General features: G+C 45.2%; 1 protein-coding gene across 3 annotated transcripts in view; it reads right to left on the bottom strand.

The window, feature by feature from the left end:
* The window catches only part of ERI3 (ERI1 exoribonuclease family member 3), a 132,295-nt gene extending 116,458 nt beyond the window's left edge, over window positions 1-15,837 (bottom strand). Inside the window, exons 1-2 of one of the 3 annotated variants that reach the window (XM_030454820.1) lie at window positions 15,756-15,837; window positions 5,843-6,117 (exon numbers count right to left, since the gene is read on the bottom strand). In XM_030454820.1, coding sequence (XP_030310680.1) covers window positions 5,843-6,094 — 252 coding nt within the window. In that variant the 5' untranslated portion in view covers window positions 6,095-6,117; window positions 15,756-15,837. Of the gene's footprint in view, window positions 1-5,842; window positions 6,118-15,090; window positions 15,258-15,297; window positions 15,402-15,755 lie in introns of those variants that run through there. The other 2 variants (XM_030454822.1, XM_030454821.1) reach the window with 2 other exon arrangements.
* Between the last annotated feature and the right edge of the window lie 1,486 nt (window positions 15,838-17,323).

Here is a 17,323-nt window from a genome sequence, read left to right on the forward strand (position 1 = left end):
AGGTAGTCATCTCATCAGCCTGCCAATACACAGCTGAAAGCTAAGCAGGTTGGGTCAGGTTAGGACGGCAGCAATTGGGCACCTGAGTGCCTTGGTATTTTAGTTAGAGTGCCTTGTTGCTATAATAATGCTGGGTTTATATCTTCAAGTAAGAAATTGCTTTGAATTTTTTTTCATACATCAGATGTCTTGCCTGGTGGTCTCGTGGCTGTGCTGTCCAGGAGATTTGAGTTCAGTAACTGTTCATGTTCTCTAGCCCATCGGTTTTAAATAAATACAGCTAATTCTGTTGCCTGAAGCCATAACCCTCTCTGTCAGATTCATACGGGTCACAGCAAGGTTGTTCCTACTTACTGGGAGAATGAGGGAGGTCTCCAAGGCAAAATGACTGCCACAGAGAATACAACTTCTGAGGGTTACACTACACCTGGTGCCTCAGGTCTTTCAGAAGCCTCTACAAAATGCTCTTTTCCTCTCTACATCTTCTAAAAAAGACATTCTCCACAGTAAAAACAACAACAACAAAAGATTTTGCAACAGTCCAACAGAATTGCAATGGAAAACTTGACATACCAAAAATATGACTAAAAACCAATGATAACTCTTCAATTTTAGATGCACCCTGTAGGATGTGGAGCTTTTCAGAAAAAATTTAATTGCTCAGAGGAACTAGGTACAAGGCCTCAAAAAGTTCTTTCAAAAGATTGTTCAAAAAACTAACGTGAACAGAAAAAATCCATCTGCAACAGCTTTAATATGAACTATTTACTTCCACTCTAGCAGCTTAAAACATTCTGATACACGAATGGCATAACAACAGATATAACTGGCCAAGAGACAATATTTTTTTTTACTAACATTTAGTAAAAAGAAAAAAAGACTTCAACTGACTGTGTTACATTCATTTTAACAGCATTTCTCTAGAAACAACATTGTAAGAATTGAGAACTAGGTATTTAAAACTACACCCAAGCCTAAACTGCATGAAGACAGGTAATGGCAGATTAATATTCCACTGTAATACTTGGGCACAAGAGTGCTGAGTTAAAGTTGCCATGGGAAACAAGCCTGAATTTCTTCACTTTTCAAGAATTCACAATCATCCTTAATAAGGGTTTTGGCAGGTGATTTCTAATGCTTAACAGCCAGGCAAAAACCATGCAAGAAAGCTGCTACATGGGAATGTCTCAATAGCCATGGGCACATCTCTTACCCCCCTCTGGTAGGACTGCAACAATCTGTTACTTTGCAGGCAACCCTCTGCATTCCCATCCTGCCCTTCAGCTAGGACTGCCTTGATACCGGACCTGGAGAGTGCTGACTGAAGAGCATGCAGATGGTGTCTTGCATCCTGCTTCCCAGCGGACCAGAGGTCTCTCCATAACCTCGTCCTGCAGCAGGTTTATGATTTTAGGGATGTCTTCCTCCTAGAAGTCCTCTGAGCTAAGGCTACATCTCCCAAGGTACCTTGCCCATCCCCTATGTACTCACCCCAAGCAGTGAGCTCAGCAGGGACCGTGCATCTGTTGCTATGGCCTGAATTTGGTGGAACTCAACATCTACTCCCATTACAAGGCCAGTCTATAAATCACATCAGCTCAGGAGCAGAAACACATCACTCAGTTGTCCCTACCATGGGAATGAGATCATGAGTAGAGCAGTATGGGCAGCAGAGAGGCAGTGATCATTGGAACCACTCCAGCTGCACCTGCCCACCAGAACCACCAGACATTGGTTTCAGGAGAAAATGCCTGCAATGCTCTTGTACACCAGCACTTACAGCCTGAACCCAGCTTTACCTTGCTGTGCACTTGTACTTCATACTATCTCACAGAAAGACTGGCTCCCATTTGTTACTGTGCTTTTGCCAATCAGAAGATGTACTCTGATCATCCAGATTTGTTTGTACACTTGAAAATAAATTAGTAACTGAACATATGCTTATTCATAGACCCAGTGTTTAAGGTTTCATGTTGAAATGGTGAGTGCTGTTCTGTATTTATTAAATTACCAGTCACATTCAGCTTCATTCTACAGAAATTATTAAAAGTTTCCCCACAATAATAATCAAAATGCATATTAAGGCAACTTGAAAAATGTAGAATACACTAAACAAAAGCAGCAAAATATTTCTGTATTTAAAATGTACTGTTTAAGAGAACAAGGGAAGTATCACCTCTAAACAATTTATTCTTCTGCCTCTGGTCACACCTTCTTCAGCAATTAGAAGATCTGAACGTTTCAGATCTCCCTCTTACAGAGAGTTTTGAAGAGGCAAATTTCTAATTCCCAACTAATTATTGAATCCGAGTGACTCTGAGACACTGAGAAATACCTGAAAAAACGACGTGAAAAAAAGCAACTTCATCATTACCAAAAGCTCATTTAGCAGCTCAACAACTTCTACATCCAGCTCCTTCTGCCGCTTCAGGGGTCTGATACTCTTTCACACTTACAGGTAGCAGGCATATAAAACTTATCTATTATTTGTTCTCATTGAACTGGCTGTAATAGATTACAGTAGAGATAAACATCCTGTGTAGAAGCCTAATTTAAAATTCAGCTTTGAACAGATCTGATTTCTATCTTTGGACTTTTTACATTTAAAAAATCATCACTTTTCATCCACTCTGCTGAAGTTGCAGGCAAGATACTTGGCTTGCTGACCCGAAGAGGCACACCCAGCTCACTGCATTAATAAAATACAGATACAGGCAGCCATGGATCTGAGCCTGGGGAGCTCTTCAACACAGTCACTGAAAGCACTGACCACCATAAACACTGCTGTATACAAGGACAAAGGGACAGAAGAACAAGACTCCCTTATATCAGTGCATCTTCTCTTGTGTAGCTAAAGCACCACATGCACCTGCTCCACAGCCTGACAGTGTATGAAAGTAGTAGGCACTTGTAAACTCTTAGCAGACAGTAAAGGGAAACAAAAGTCAGAGTCAGAGCTAAAAAATGAAGCACACTCCCACTGTCACAGTCCAAGGTCCACTGACCCCTACAGAATGACAGCACCCACCTGACCCCACTGGGCTTTGGATCAAATCCCAAATCCACGAGGTAAGCCTTAAAGAGAAGCAAGGGGCCAGACATAAACATTCCTTACTGCCAAGCTCTATTGACCTTTGGCTGGCTAAAATATAACACAACATGGTCTGTGTCTCTATTCTTTCAGATTTTCCCATCTATCCATCTGGGACAATGCAGTTAAACCCTGCACCTTCTTCCCTCTCTGGGATGGTCTCATTACTCAAAAATATATCCAAAAACCTCAAAGCTCAGCTGCCTTTTTGTGATATAAAGATATACTTTGATTTAGGAGCATAACTGCTGAAAGCCACCAGAAGTCAGGACTGCAAGGATGCTCCCATTCCTCTGCAGGTGTAGGGCAGGGAGCATGAAGGACTCTACATGCCTTACCCAGAAGCACTAAAGCAAAGGGCAGCAGCAATGAGGCACTGTGCCAGCACTTCCAGGCACTGGAGCCATGAGGCAGGCACTTCCCATGGGAATACCACTGTCCTTGACCCTCCTTGATCCCCATTACAGGGCCCATACCATGAACCCTCAATGGGAGATTGAGCAGTGTGAAAGGGGATGGAAATGAAGGAGTGTTCAAGGCTCTGGAATAAGCATGAAGGATTTCCCCAGGGATCAAGCTGCTGGTTGCAGAAGAGCACAAGTAAATACAGCGGGATGGGAAGCAGATGTGACACTCACACACCTCAGTGCAGATAAAAAGACAGCTCTTTCAGCAGTTTCTGGTAAGAAGTCAGGATATTTTCAAGAGCAGATAGTGAGAAGTGTGAAGTGTGCTGAACAGTGGCAAGTGCACTCTGCAAGACTTAGGCTGAGCTGGCTACATTACAGCTATGCCACTTAAAGCAGCCTGGATCGCAGCCTAGCTCTGCATGCAGCCTCCTCGTCAAATCCCAATGCATTTGAATTTCATTGTATCTAGGCTTCTATTTTGCAGGTATCAAAACAAAAGCAGAAAAAGGATCAGAATTGCAGTAAAGATCAGAATCTGACCATTCCTAGTTCCCAGGTCTGTCCTTGGACTGGACGCCCAAAACCTTTCAGCTCCAATAAAAGATCCTGCCACTAGAAACTTGCACTGAATATGGCTGAAATACACAGCACAGTTTGCTTGCCACAATATACAGCCCAGCAGTGGAGAGGACAAAAGCCATACTGGTCAGCAAAAAGTTAAGATGCAGGTAGTGGCATCAACTAAAGTCACATTTTATAAAGCTGCTTGATTCCAGCAGGCACCTTTAGCCTCTCCAGCTACACTGACTGCCACATTGCAAAAGCCATTTCTCTTATTTGTCAAACTGATCTGTTGGTGAGGATGTGAGGGACTGATGGCCCTTTCCACAAACAATATTATGCAGGCAAGTACTGAACACAGCAAACTGGGAACACTGAAGAACATCTCCACCTTAAAGGTGCTATGTCACCATCAAAATATATAGCAGATCTGCATTGGCCCAGACCATTACTTTCCCTGGCAAGGACTTGGGGACAAAGCTCCTTAAAACAGTAGTAATCATATTCCACTCATGCTCCTTTTTACTGCCAGCTGTAAACTAGCTCCACATGCATCATGGTTTTGCATCAAAATGTGCACAGACCAAACCCATATTCAAAGGTACAAGGTAGATCCAATTTACAGCTTTGACAGGTCTGTGCACCCGAGGCGGAGCGTGCAGGTAATAGCCTGACATCTCACTTGGAGAGTGGTTAAGACCCTGCTAGCAGAACTGGGTGCAGAGCCACAACAGCCTCCCACAAAGACCCACCAGAAGAAAAGGGAATTTGCTGTCCATTTTTCAGGAAACATGAGGCAGGTGGCATTTGCCGAGGCACTACTGGGGAAGAGAGGAACCAGGTTTGATCCCAACCTGCAGCATCCCTTTGACAGAACACACCTAAAAGAAACCACAGCTTTATTGGGAAATGAATATTATATCAATGAGAGGCCAGGCTGCAACCTACGTAGTGGGTGTATTTCAAACAAAGCAAAGGGAAGTTATTCTGATATAGCCTATATAACTGGCCAATTTTTTGGCAGAGAAAGGTAAGAAGCCTGAATTCAATTTAGAATCAGAAATTCAGTCTGTCACCAATCAATAGTAGCAAGTTTTTCTAATTTTAAGGGAAAACTTGGGTCCATTCCACTGAAAACTGAAAATGTATTTACTAATACGCTCTACTCTAGTATGGAAGAACTACCTGCAGGAAAACCTCTGATCTCATCTGCACCTCCCTATGTCTTAATTGGTAAGGCACTGGAAAATCTCTCTGAATCTGAACTCTTCCTTTCTCATTACACCCAGGCAAGACAACTCCATCAAAATCAGATAGCTCTAAACCATTGCTCATCTCTACTTAGAAACACCACTATGTTGCACATATTCATATTATCCAAACTATTCTTTTTCCAAAGCTGTTGGCTACCAAGAGCCTTTTTTCCTTGCAGAATCAAACAAGGCTGCTGGGAGTTCTCTACTAATACATGTTCACAGCCAGAACATTTAGACCCTCCCCAGTTCAGACAGATGACAAGCATACATGACTTGACAGATGTTTTCAATGACATGTGAACTGTCACTTCTTTGATGGAAATTAAGCTCCTTCTCATTCCCACTGGACTGTCCTGGCATCACTCCTGAGAGCAGGTGACTGGTGAGAGCCCTGGAGGACCAGCAACAGAAAGCAGGTGGGACAAACCAGAGAAGATGTGTGCTGGCACCGTACTTTTCCCTTCCACCTCTCAGAACAGTAGAAGCAACTTGCAAGCAGATAATTAACAGGATCGACTATTTACCTGAGGATGAATCTGTGGTTTATCACATGTAGCCTCAAAATCCAGCACTAAGAAGTAGTGATATCTCTGTGGAGGGAAGGATGACATTGCTGCCATGGAAGCTCCAAAGCCGTGGGACGCCAGTTTCCTGCTTACGATGGAGTCGTATCCTTTGAGAACACCAGGGGAGAGGAGGGAGCACACAGCTCGTCTTGTCCTTGGAAGTAAGTTTTGGTGAAACTTTGCTGCTCCAGTATGGAGGAGTGCTATCATTGAACATCCAGAGGCATCTGAAACTGAAGACAGACTCATGTTACTCATCCACACATACACCTCATCTCTCCTAGTATCTCCTCACTGTCCTCCTCTGACAGGGATTTTCTCTGTGCTTCCCGGTAGAGGTTCCAGCATCACAAACCTGAAATAACACAGTAATCTGCCCTAAGCATGACAGGTGGTAACTGGTCTAAGCTCAAGGTGTCCAAAATCACAGGCATCTGGAAATTAACCTCTGCAAATAGCTCTAAATTAAGAGCTATGAGACACAGAACAGTCATGACTTCAGGCAACAGATCACAACCTCCCTCTGAACCATATCATATCAGAACACAGCACAAACATTTTAAAAATGGAAAATCTGGTCTAATCTTCATTGACATTTCTGAGGAGGCCTTTCATCTTTTTGTATACAGTGCAACTTCTGCTACATGGTAAGAGTCAAACAAAACAATACACCTAATCAACACTACAACCAAACAGCTTGGCCTTGAAACACCTGTTAGTTACCCCAAAACCTGCCACTCCATTAAACAAAAAAACCATGTGTCTGGTGGCTGGAAAGCTTCTCTCCAGGGAAGTTCTCATTTGCTCTGTATACAAAGATTCTCACAGATGTGATTCTAGTGCTACACTTGATTTCACACTTAGGGTATTTGTCAGAGGAGGATAATAATAAACAAAACCACGCATGAACTTCAGGGATTGCAGGAACAGCAAAAAAGCAAGTAGGACTCTATGGGTTACAGCCTTCCTCCCAAAGAAATACCTCAGCCAGCCACCACCTTCTGATGCTTCAATTTAACATATTATCCATGCGAGACTGCCTGGATATCCTCCCTACCTTTTTTTCTTTTAAAACATTGCAGGAAAAAGTTGACATGAAGTTGCCCAACATGGTCCAGCCTTGTGGCTGTTAATAGGTCTATTGGGATGAGAGTTCAAGCCCAGCTCATGGAGGTGTCACATAGCTGGGTACAGTGACCGACAGCAAAACAAGTGAATTGCAACAATCCAGTCCTGTTGAACGAGGATACGGGTACCCCCTAAATATGTACACACAGAGACCTCACTACACAGAGATTTAAAATCCGTCCCCATGGTTGGTCCCACTGCTTGTGGCTCAGGGTGAGAGCTCCATCACAGCACATGACACCCACCCACGTGCCTGGTTTCTGAGCCTGGCATTCCCACACCAGTGCTTGCTTTTCAAGCAGGGCAGGGAGTGCCCGCTGCAGGACACAGAGCCGAAACGGGCGCGGCAAAGCGCGGGACTCACCGCCCAAACAAAGTCACTGTTTGCACAAAAGGCAGCGTTTGCTCTCTCCCATCCGTTAGTCCGGCAGGTAAATAATGCACGTGCCAAAACACACACTTAATGAGGTAAATAATATGCCTCGAATAACAGCTAAATCTGTATTTACCTGTGAGACCAGAGAAACTCAGAAGGACCAGATTAGGAGATAATTGCGGCTGAGCAGGTTGTGTGCTTGGGGTAAACATGCGTTTAGTAACCTTCGCTTTCCAAGGGTTTGAGTAAAAGGCAAAAATCAAAGAGCTGGGATGTTTAAGACTGAATAATGCTGCCAATTCCATGATGCAAATGCATCCTTACTTTGTGGCTTTCATGTTTTGGGGAGCTGCTTGCTTTATTAAAGCATTGTGTGAGGCAGCAGGTACCCAGAAAACTGAAAACTCGTGTTACAAAACCATAATGAAGTGCCCAACATTACATTTAATCTAAAGAGGCTCAGTTCTACCTATTGCTTTTCCATCTACAGCTTTTACTGTCATTAATAAATGCATTACAGCCAAATAGAAGTTAGTTATATTCATTTCTAATCTTCCCCAGATAAGAGATATTTAAGGTATACGTGCTTTAAATCTTCAAGCTACCAGCTGTGAATCTAAAGGCCCATCACAGCAAATACAATCTCTCAGAATAAAGCAACTTGTAAGCTAGTTGTGGTAAAACCTGCTCTTTAGTCTACTGCATAAAGTAAAATATACAGTCAGAGTGGGGGAGGCAGGAAGGCTCCAACCCTTACATCAAAACCAGGCAATAAAACATCCTTTATCCACCCATGCACAGCAAGATCAATACTTCTGTAATGTATCTTAACTAGCAAGACCAGGACATTAGACATTAACCCCAGAAACATTCAGGCTGCACCCCACAGCAGTGCAGAGGTCCCTGAGTCCACATAGCAAAGAAAATTCTGCCATCTCAGCAGGATTTGGACACAATCACCACATGGACACAAGCAGAACCACTCCAGACCCCAGCAGGTCTGCAGCACAGGTACTGTGGGACATGAGCAGAAGGAAGTAAGAGTCAACATCTAGTGCTGCTTATACCAACAGCTTCTGCAGGTGGTCCATGTCTAGATGACAGGACCAGGCTCCCCAGCCTAAAGTCAGCTTCCCTCCCTTCCTCCCCACCCTTCCGTGTAGCAGAGGGAGAAATGCTCTAAAGAAAGGTGCACTGGTGAGGTACTGCTCACCAGTTCCCCTACACAGATGGCATACAAATAAGAGCAACCCCACTGCAAACTCTGCACCTTCAGCCAAATGAAGTTTTAACTTCATGTTTACCCAGCCACTGCTCTAGGTGCCCTGAGAAGACCTCACATCATCTTCTTTGGCAAGGTCAGAGTGCCTCAGAGCACAAGATAGCTGGTGAGCAAACACACTTTATTAGAAGTCACATAAAGCATCTTTAACAGCTACAACAATGCAAAGCACCAGTAATTATCCCATATTTTTTTCCAACAGACAACAACGTTAGCAATGCAGCTTCAAAAATTAGAAACCCAGCTCTATCCATATAAATCCACATGTTCAGTGATATAATTTCCAAACCTATGTAAACCAGCACATATTTCTTAGGCACTCAGAGTCAGATTATAATCTCAGACAGTCCAAGCTGTCACACCTGGCATTCAACCCTAGTAGGTTAATACTGCCCATCACACAGCTCCAGTTCCTTACACAGACACGTATGAAACATAATGGGACCATGAACTGAGGCTGGACTTCAGGAATTAGTTTGACAGATTGTACACAGACACAGGAAAATGTGACAGCACTTACATTTGCAACAACCAGTAACAAGGGAAATGGCCACGTATGGTGGCTTTCAGTGATGTACAACAGTGTGTGCTACATGTGACAACAGCTGTTATCAGCAACTGTCTTTTAAAAATAAATTCAAGCAAAAATTAATCTCTCTGTATCAGCTGCAGGTAACAGGACAAGCTTAGGCTGCCCACAGCTCTAGTTAGTGGTCCAAGGTCTTGATAATGAAGTGTAAGCTTGATCACCAGCAAGTAAGGAAAGCCCAGAGAAAGGCAAGTGCCAGCTGGAACTGTCAGCTTGCCAGGAGCCCCACCAAGCACAATGTGGAGAATCTGCATCAGCAGCTGTGGTGCTCCAGGCTTCCCACCAGGGAAGCTGCTTAGTGGCAACTATGAGTGGCAAGGAATGGGATGGGGAGCTCCTGTCACATGAAGGACACCCATAAAAAAAGTCAGCAGTGCATTGCAAGTGCTCTCCCTCACCAGTGGGAGAGCCCTGAAGCCATGTAGAGAGATGAACATCATGCAAGATGCAGGGGGTTCAGATTGGGCAAGAGTGAGACTAATCCCACCTACAAACTTCAGCTTAATGGGTTCTTTGCTCAAAAGTAATAGTTACTTTTTACGTAAGTAAATAGCTTCTAATTAGGCACCTGGCAGCAAGAGAAGACAAAAGTGCAACAACCTGTCTTCCACCCAAAAATATTCCCCTTCACTGTCCATTTTGATAAGCTAGTGCAGGAAAGGGGCAAGAAGACAAACACCTAATCTCAGGTTGGAGGAGCAACCCAAGAAATTCTAAGTTTTACAAGAGCCTCCATTCACACATAAAATTACTTTGTTATGGCAATACAGCCCTCCACCATATTAAAAGCCAACCCAAACCAAAACCCACACTAATCTAAAGGACAAAACAAACAAAAATGAAAAAAATAAAAGCAATTGAGGTTTGTGAGACATAAGCATCAGCTTACCCCCTGTAAAAAGCCCAGGCAGGGGCAGCTGTAGGGCCTGGTATCTGACAGACAACTGAACTCAAGGCTAAAAGCAACCAAAACCAATCCAAAATGTAAGTCAGGTTTGTCTTCGTTTATTAAATTATAGTGTCTTATTTTATTAAATTCTAGAAAGTAAAAAGATAGGGTAATAAAGATGCTTTTTGTAGGACAAAATGGCATATATTTAGCAACACCTGGAACAGAGTATAACAAAAACATGCATTTGGGTAGCTGTTCAAATGCCTACTCAGAGGTCAAATGTGAACCCATATTTCAGTTGTGTGAAGACATAACTGAAGAACAATAGAGATAACATTTAAAAAAAAAATCAACCTTAATCTAAACCCAAATATTTCATTACACAAACTACAGTCCAAAAGACAGCACCTGGCTAGCCTAGGAGGCAAGAAATGAGAGACTGTGAACAAACCCAGCTTTATCCAATGTCACTGTCAAAACTTGCAAAAAAATTAAATAAATACATGAGGTAAAACAAACAACAAAACACAAAGCTTTTAGAACCATTTTAATAATGTAACATGATGTCAGACAGGCAAATTTTCTTCTTTAATATGTTAACCTCACAGTATCATCCCTTGAACATGAATCCAGTACACTCCCATGGCTGCACCCCTTTGCTTTTGGCTGGGTTTGTCTCTGGTACTGCCCATGTTTAGGAAAATCTGCAAAGCGACTTTCCCAGAGCATTGCCATGGGATGCCTATATCCTGCCCCATAACTGCTCAGCCCAGATACAACTTGGCATTAATCACTTTGTTTTTACAGCACTCTGCAATCACACCCAGCCTCTTCCAGCTACAGATGAAGAGGTCCCTGTTCTCAAGAACTTACAGTCTAAAATTAGACAATACAAAAAGTGAGGGTAGCAGCACAGAATCATGAGGGTTACCAGAGTCAAATCTGGCAACTACTCATCTGGGAGATCCATGCATCTTGGTAGGTCAACTAAAGAAAATAATTCACTGTCTATAGGCACCAGCTTCCTTCTACATGGGAAGAGACAAGTGAACATGGAAAGGGTTGACTAAAGGATGGAGGGTACTCTGGGGTTAAGGAAGGTCTCTCCCATTTCTTGAACTCAATCTTCCCGCCGTGTTCCTTGGCTGGCATGTCAAAGGCACCACCAGTATGTCAGCTATGTCAGAGCACCAGAATCTCTTCCATTGTGACATCACAGACGTGATGGCTTGTGAGATCACAATGAGCGAGGCCGAAGGCGCTGATTACTTAGGGAAGCACTTGCTGGGGCTATCACACCCTATGAGCCTGGGAAACAAACACATCTCAGTTCACTTGACAAGACAGTGAAACCCACACAAGACTTCACACTGGCAGGACATGAACTCATCAAACCAGACTTCCCAGGAGCTGTCCCAAAGATGCACAGTACAATTCCACTTCAATTTTATTAGGCCACCTCCGCCAGGCAACCCACTTTCCTCAGCTACTTGACTGGTCTCCTAAGACAGGTTTTGCTGTGTATTTTTAAACCTTCTCCAAGAGTAACTTGGCAAGCAGGTCTAAGCTGAAGTCTGAAGACATTCCACACAGTAAAGGACTGGTCACTTAGAGGAAATGTAGAAGAAGGAAACAGCAAAAAAATTAACAAAGAAGCAACAGAGATGCAGACAGTGAAAGACTGAAAAGCCACAGTGGAAGAGTGGATTTGGTATTAAGGAAGACAACAGTTGCAGAGGATCAGACCAAGAACCCTCTAGTTCACGCTCCCTCCTCTGTGTGGGAGCCATAAGAAATTGCATCAGGGTGAAACTACAGAAGTGGAATTAACCAAGCCAATAGTTCCGGGAGACCAAAAAAACACAGTCCTGCCCTTCCTTCTCAGTCTTACTCTTCTCCTGACTACCTTACACCAGTTCCTGAGCTTCTTGGGCCCCTCCATGAGCTGACTTACCACAGGAGCACATTAAAGGACTAAGGCAGCCAGAACAGAAAACAATTATAACAAGTTATTTTCCTGCTTGTTTAGTGAGACAAATCAGCTTGGGGCCAGGCTGGCTGAGTAGCAAAGCTCAAAGGAGAGGATGGACCCGCAGAAGCAGGAAGGAGATGAGCTACTGGTCACCTCACCTGCTCACCAACCCACATACTCAGAGCAGGATACAGACACCTGGGATGGCTTGGCACTTGGAAGGAAACAGAGAAGGTATTTGGCTCTGGCAGCATAAACTCTGAAGTCGGAAAGCCCATCAGATCATCCTGTCTGAACCTCATGCACTACCAGCCATAAAGTTTCCACTTCATTAGTCCTGAACTGAGCCCAAAGGTTTGAACATCATTCAAAAAGATTTCATAAAGTATGGAGGCTCCCCACTACCTTCAGACAGCTCGTTCCAATGGTCAATCCATTTGTTGTCAAAAAAATAACATCTTTGCTTTCATTTGAACCTTCCCAGCCCTGGTCTCTGAAACAACTTCTGAAATTTACAGCATTCCAATGCACTCAATACAGAGCTCCCAGAGCCAGATGTAAGAGATTCATAGCTACTAAGCTTCTCATCAGAAAAAGAGACTACTGCATGTTGATCTAATTTAGTGGAAAGAAGATGTAACAGGCCACCCTTTACTTAATGGAATATAGAACGCATCATTACTTGATTTTCATACACATGAATGCCACAGTTGTTCAAACCACTTATACAGCCACACACCTTCATTATCTGAAAAATGAACTTGAAGATTAACACCTGAGAGTGCCAAATGAATCTCAGTCTGGGTTCAGGGAGGCAGCACTTGTACTGCTCAATACACTGGTCACTTCTGATCTTCATAAATTAATTCCAGAAGTGTCAGAAGGCTGTTCTTTGTCTGGTAGACAGACAAATGCTCCAAGCAAGGTAGCAGTGGGGCATGATTTCCACACAAACCTCAGTGAGTCAGTGAGCCCAGAAAACCAACCAGGGAAGATACTGACCCTAATTCAACCACATAAGACAAAACAACTGTAACGAAGACATATGAACAAAAAAAAAAAAAAAAAAAAAAAAGAGAGAGAGAAAAGAAAAAGATAGATAAATAGATAGATATATATTAAAAGTTGCTTGTTTTAATTGGTAGTGAAGCTGTCTTTACCTGCAGAACATAACTAGAGAGAACAGAACTTCTCAGCTAGCATTTGTCCAGCACAAGTAACTTCCTCTTAGGGGTGAGAAAGTTGCCAAATATTATCTAGCAGCAACAGCCAGCAGCTCTGCTCTAGGTTGCATTTTGAGAGCCACCACATGAACTCTTCTCCCCTCATTGCCACTTGCCACTGCACTGCTATGTTACTCCAGCACTAACAGAGTAAAACACCAAGAGCCTAAGGATGACTGTTTCCAGCAGGAACAGGTGCTTCAGATCCAAGGACAGACTTGTAAAAAACACACAGTTGTTTAATAGCTCTCAGGGCTCTCCTATAAGCACAGCCCCCCATGGTGGTAAACAGCTACACCCTATATCTGAACTTCACCAGACCTGAGCTCTGCAGTCTCATGGCCCTTTACAGGAGGTGGCTACTGGGCTACTGCATCAATACATGGGCAGAGTCCAGTGCAAAAATGTCACACATTTAAGTCCTTTCCAGAGCTATGTTTCCAAAAGCTGAGGGGGGATGAAGGGGAAATAATATAACTGAAGTAAAAATCAAAGCCTACCAACGTTAACAGAATCAAAACAAGATAAGCACCAAACCAGCTGTAGTTTGGGAATTTCTCCTAAAGGAATCAAACTGAAGTTAAGTATCTCTCGACTGCAGAGAAGAAACCTTAGGTCTTATCAGTGTATATTCAATGCAAGGACTTCTTTTTTTAGCATCAAGAACACAATCATTTTCTTTTTAATGCTCTAATGGGTTTCTTTTGGCTTTCAGTAACACTCAAACTTGAGTGGCTATACATACTAACTTAGAAAACAAAAACAAAAAACCCACTCAAAACAAACAAACAAAAATGCCAACACACCATTCATGTACAGCAATCCAAAGTCTGAGAGGAACAAGTACCATAAAAGAGCTGCTCTTTCAAACCAGAAAAGCATTTACTCCACAATATAAATTAACAAGACAATTCAGTTTTAAGGCCAGAAAACAGTACTTAAAAAGGGAAACAAAAATACCTGGAATCAAATTTCACCAAGTCTACACACTGAAGTTTAACCAACTAGGCTTCTAGTACATTACTAATTTAAAGAATAGTTATTCTTGGAAATAAATACTCAAATGCCAACTTTAGCATGTAGTGATATGAGATGCTACAATGTTGCAAAGAACTAAAGGATAAAATAAATTTATGTTACCACTAAAAACAAAACAACATCGGCAAAAAAACCTCAACTAAATAAACCCCTCAAACTACTGTCTAAGAGTATCTGATGGGATGAGTGCCTTCCAAATGTACCTGCCTGGAGCCCTGCGCACTTCATCCTTCCCATGGTACACTGCAAACATGAACCTGTTAGAGAGCTTGACAGTCCTTTGCCTTGCAGCTGAAAGACTATTAAAAGTTCAGACTAAGCCACAGCTGTCAATCCACCCATTTATGAAACCAAACCTCAAGGAAGAGAGATAAGTAAAGAAGAAACAAAACAAACATGAGACTTCTTAGCAAACAGGCCAGCAATGATCACAGAAATCCACCAGACACAGGACTTGTAAAAGACAGAACACGAGGAGTAAATGACAACACCTTTTCATCCATCTCAGTTTAGAAGAAACACCTGTAAACAGTACAGCAAGAAAAGAAGGAATTCCTACTACCAGTTAGAAAACAAACAGAGCTTGCAGTTCTGAGCTTTCTCAAGTTTACTTCAGCCTCAAGACCTGAGCCAGGTGACCAGCTCATCCTCACAGGATAAAAAAAAAAAAAAAAAAAAAAAAAAAAAAAAAAAAAAAAAGTCAAACCTGCAACTTCTTCATCACCTCTGCCTATCGACCTCCATATCCCAAAGGGAACACGAAAAACAGAGCCGCTGCCTCTGGCTCACCCCGCACTGCCCCGCTCCCCGGCTACACAGGCTTTCCCCTCCTGCAGCCCGACCTGCAACCGGTCCCGTCCAACAGGGACCAGGGGGGACCGCTTCCGCTGCAGCCGCCACCCTCGGGACTTACACCCCAGGAAGCGTTCGGAGAGCTGCGGGCCCGGAAGCCCCGAGCTCCGGTTGAGAGGAGCCGGGGCTCGGCGTCGAACAGACGAAGCGCCGCACGCCTGCCTGCCGCCTCCCTTCGGCCCGGGGCCGCCCCCCGGCTCCCACGGCCTCCCCACGCCCCGACCCACGGCCCGGCTCGCCGCCCCGCACACTCCCCGCCACGGCCCCGCCGCCGCGGAGGGCCAGGCCGCGCCCCCCCGTACCCGGCCGGGCCTCCACCCCCTGCCCCGAGCCACGGCGGCCCCACGCCTCCGCCAGGCCTGCCGGGCCCCCCCGCCGGCCGGAACCCGCCACGGCCGTGCCGCCGCCTGCTACCCAGCGGCACCGCTCCCCCCGCCGCGGCGGGGGCCGCCCCGTCCCGGCCGTGCCCCCCCGCCCCGCACACGCTCCGCACCACGAGTCCCCAACACCGCCACTCACCTCCGCGCACTCTGACCCCCGACCCCGCTCTGAGCGACAGCGCCGCCAGCCAACCGCAGCGCCGCCTGCCGCCGCCGGAGGCGGGGCTTCCTGCCCGTCTCGCCCCTCGACGCATGCGCAAGGCGCAGGCCGCTGCGCGGTGCACGCTGGGGCTTGTAGTCCCGCGGCGTCGTACCGCCCCCTCTCCCGGCTCCGCCGCGTGGCCGCGCCTCGACGCCGACGCCGCGCAGGACCCGCCTGGTCCCTCGGTGCCTTCCCTCGGAGGCCGCTCTGCTGCGCGCCAATCGGGCACCGCTTCCCCTCCGCACTCCTTAACCTCCTGGTGCCCTTGTGGCCACCCCTTCCCCACCTGTGTGCCCCTGGGGCCATCCCATGGTATGCCAGGTGCCACCTCCTCCGTCTCCTGAGGTCTCCCCTCTGTGCTCAACCGGGCACCTGGTCGCTCCAAACTTCAACAGACCCAGCATCAGCCCTATATATAATGTGATGTCACATGTACGTGGTGTTCACGTTGTCTGCAGCAGCGAGAAGCTCTGTCCCTTGTGCGTTGCCAGTGGGCACAGGTCTCTTAGGGACCCCTCTGCTGCCACCTCATTTCCTGACTCACATGGGTGTTGTATGTACTGATAACTGTCTCAGTCCTAAAGGTGCCCAGGTAGGGCTGCACTGGTAACCACAGCTGATGCTGGCTCCCTCTGATCTGGATTAATTGCAAGGCAGGTCCCCCAGCAAGCATGTGGCTTCCATCCTACCTCTTGCTTGGAGATGAGTGAACAGCTTCTCCTTCTTCTGTCTGATCCTAAAACTATGCCTACACCTTGCCTAGTTTCTGCTAGACACCCCAAAGCTGTGGCATCTCCTCCCCAGACCTGTGGCTGGCACCCTCAGCCAGGACACGTATCATGCCTGTAAAGATACCAAATCTTTACCCTTTGGAAAGTGCAGCTGCAATGAGAATGAACTGGCTGGGGCCATTCGTCCTTTGACACCTTCCCTGCTCCCCATATGAATTCACATCTCCAGATTTCAAGCCAGCAGCTCCTCTGCACTGTCCCTGATACACATATGACAGGCTCACTCAGACTCACTGACCCCCACAAGCAGAACTGTGAGGGATCAAGAGGCCATCTCAGCCATCCTCTGCCCGCAGGCAGGAGCAGTCATTCCTCTCTGTCATCTTGCTGTCTTCTTCAAATCATCCCTTCAGACTTTCTCTGGCTCTGTGTCTACAAATATTGGACAAAGGTAAGCATCAGGGTGCAGAGATCACTGACTGCTGCTCCATGCGAGGCTGCTTGCCCTTTCCTGGCTGCCTGGATGGATCTGCCTGAAATTTATCCTTTTGGTCTGTTTGTATGCAGCCTTGAACTTGGGAGGCCTGAATCATGAAAGTAGCATGTCAGAACTATAAAAATACCAACAGCAAACCATTTAATAATAGAAAGAGTTCCTTTATGCCCTCCTAGATTTGGCATCTCTCAGCCTGCCACCCACATTAAGCAAGGATAATGTGAAGTTTTACTTCTAAGCTTAGCTGCATCGCTGTGATTTGTCAAGTCTTGGTGACT

Source organism: Calypte anna, chromosome 8 (assembly GCF_003957555.1).
Source record: "Calypte anna isolate BGI_N300 chromosome 8, bCalAnn1_v1.p, whole genome shotgun sequence".
Taxonomy (NCBI): domain Eukaryota; kingdom Metazoa; phylum Chordata; class Aves; order Apodiformes; family Trochilidae; genus Calypte; species Calypte anna.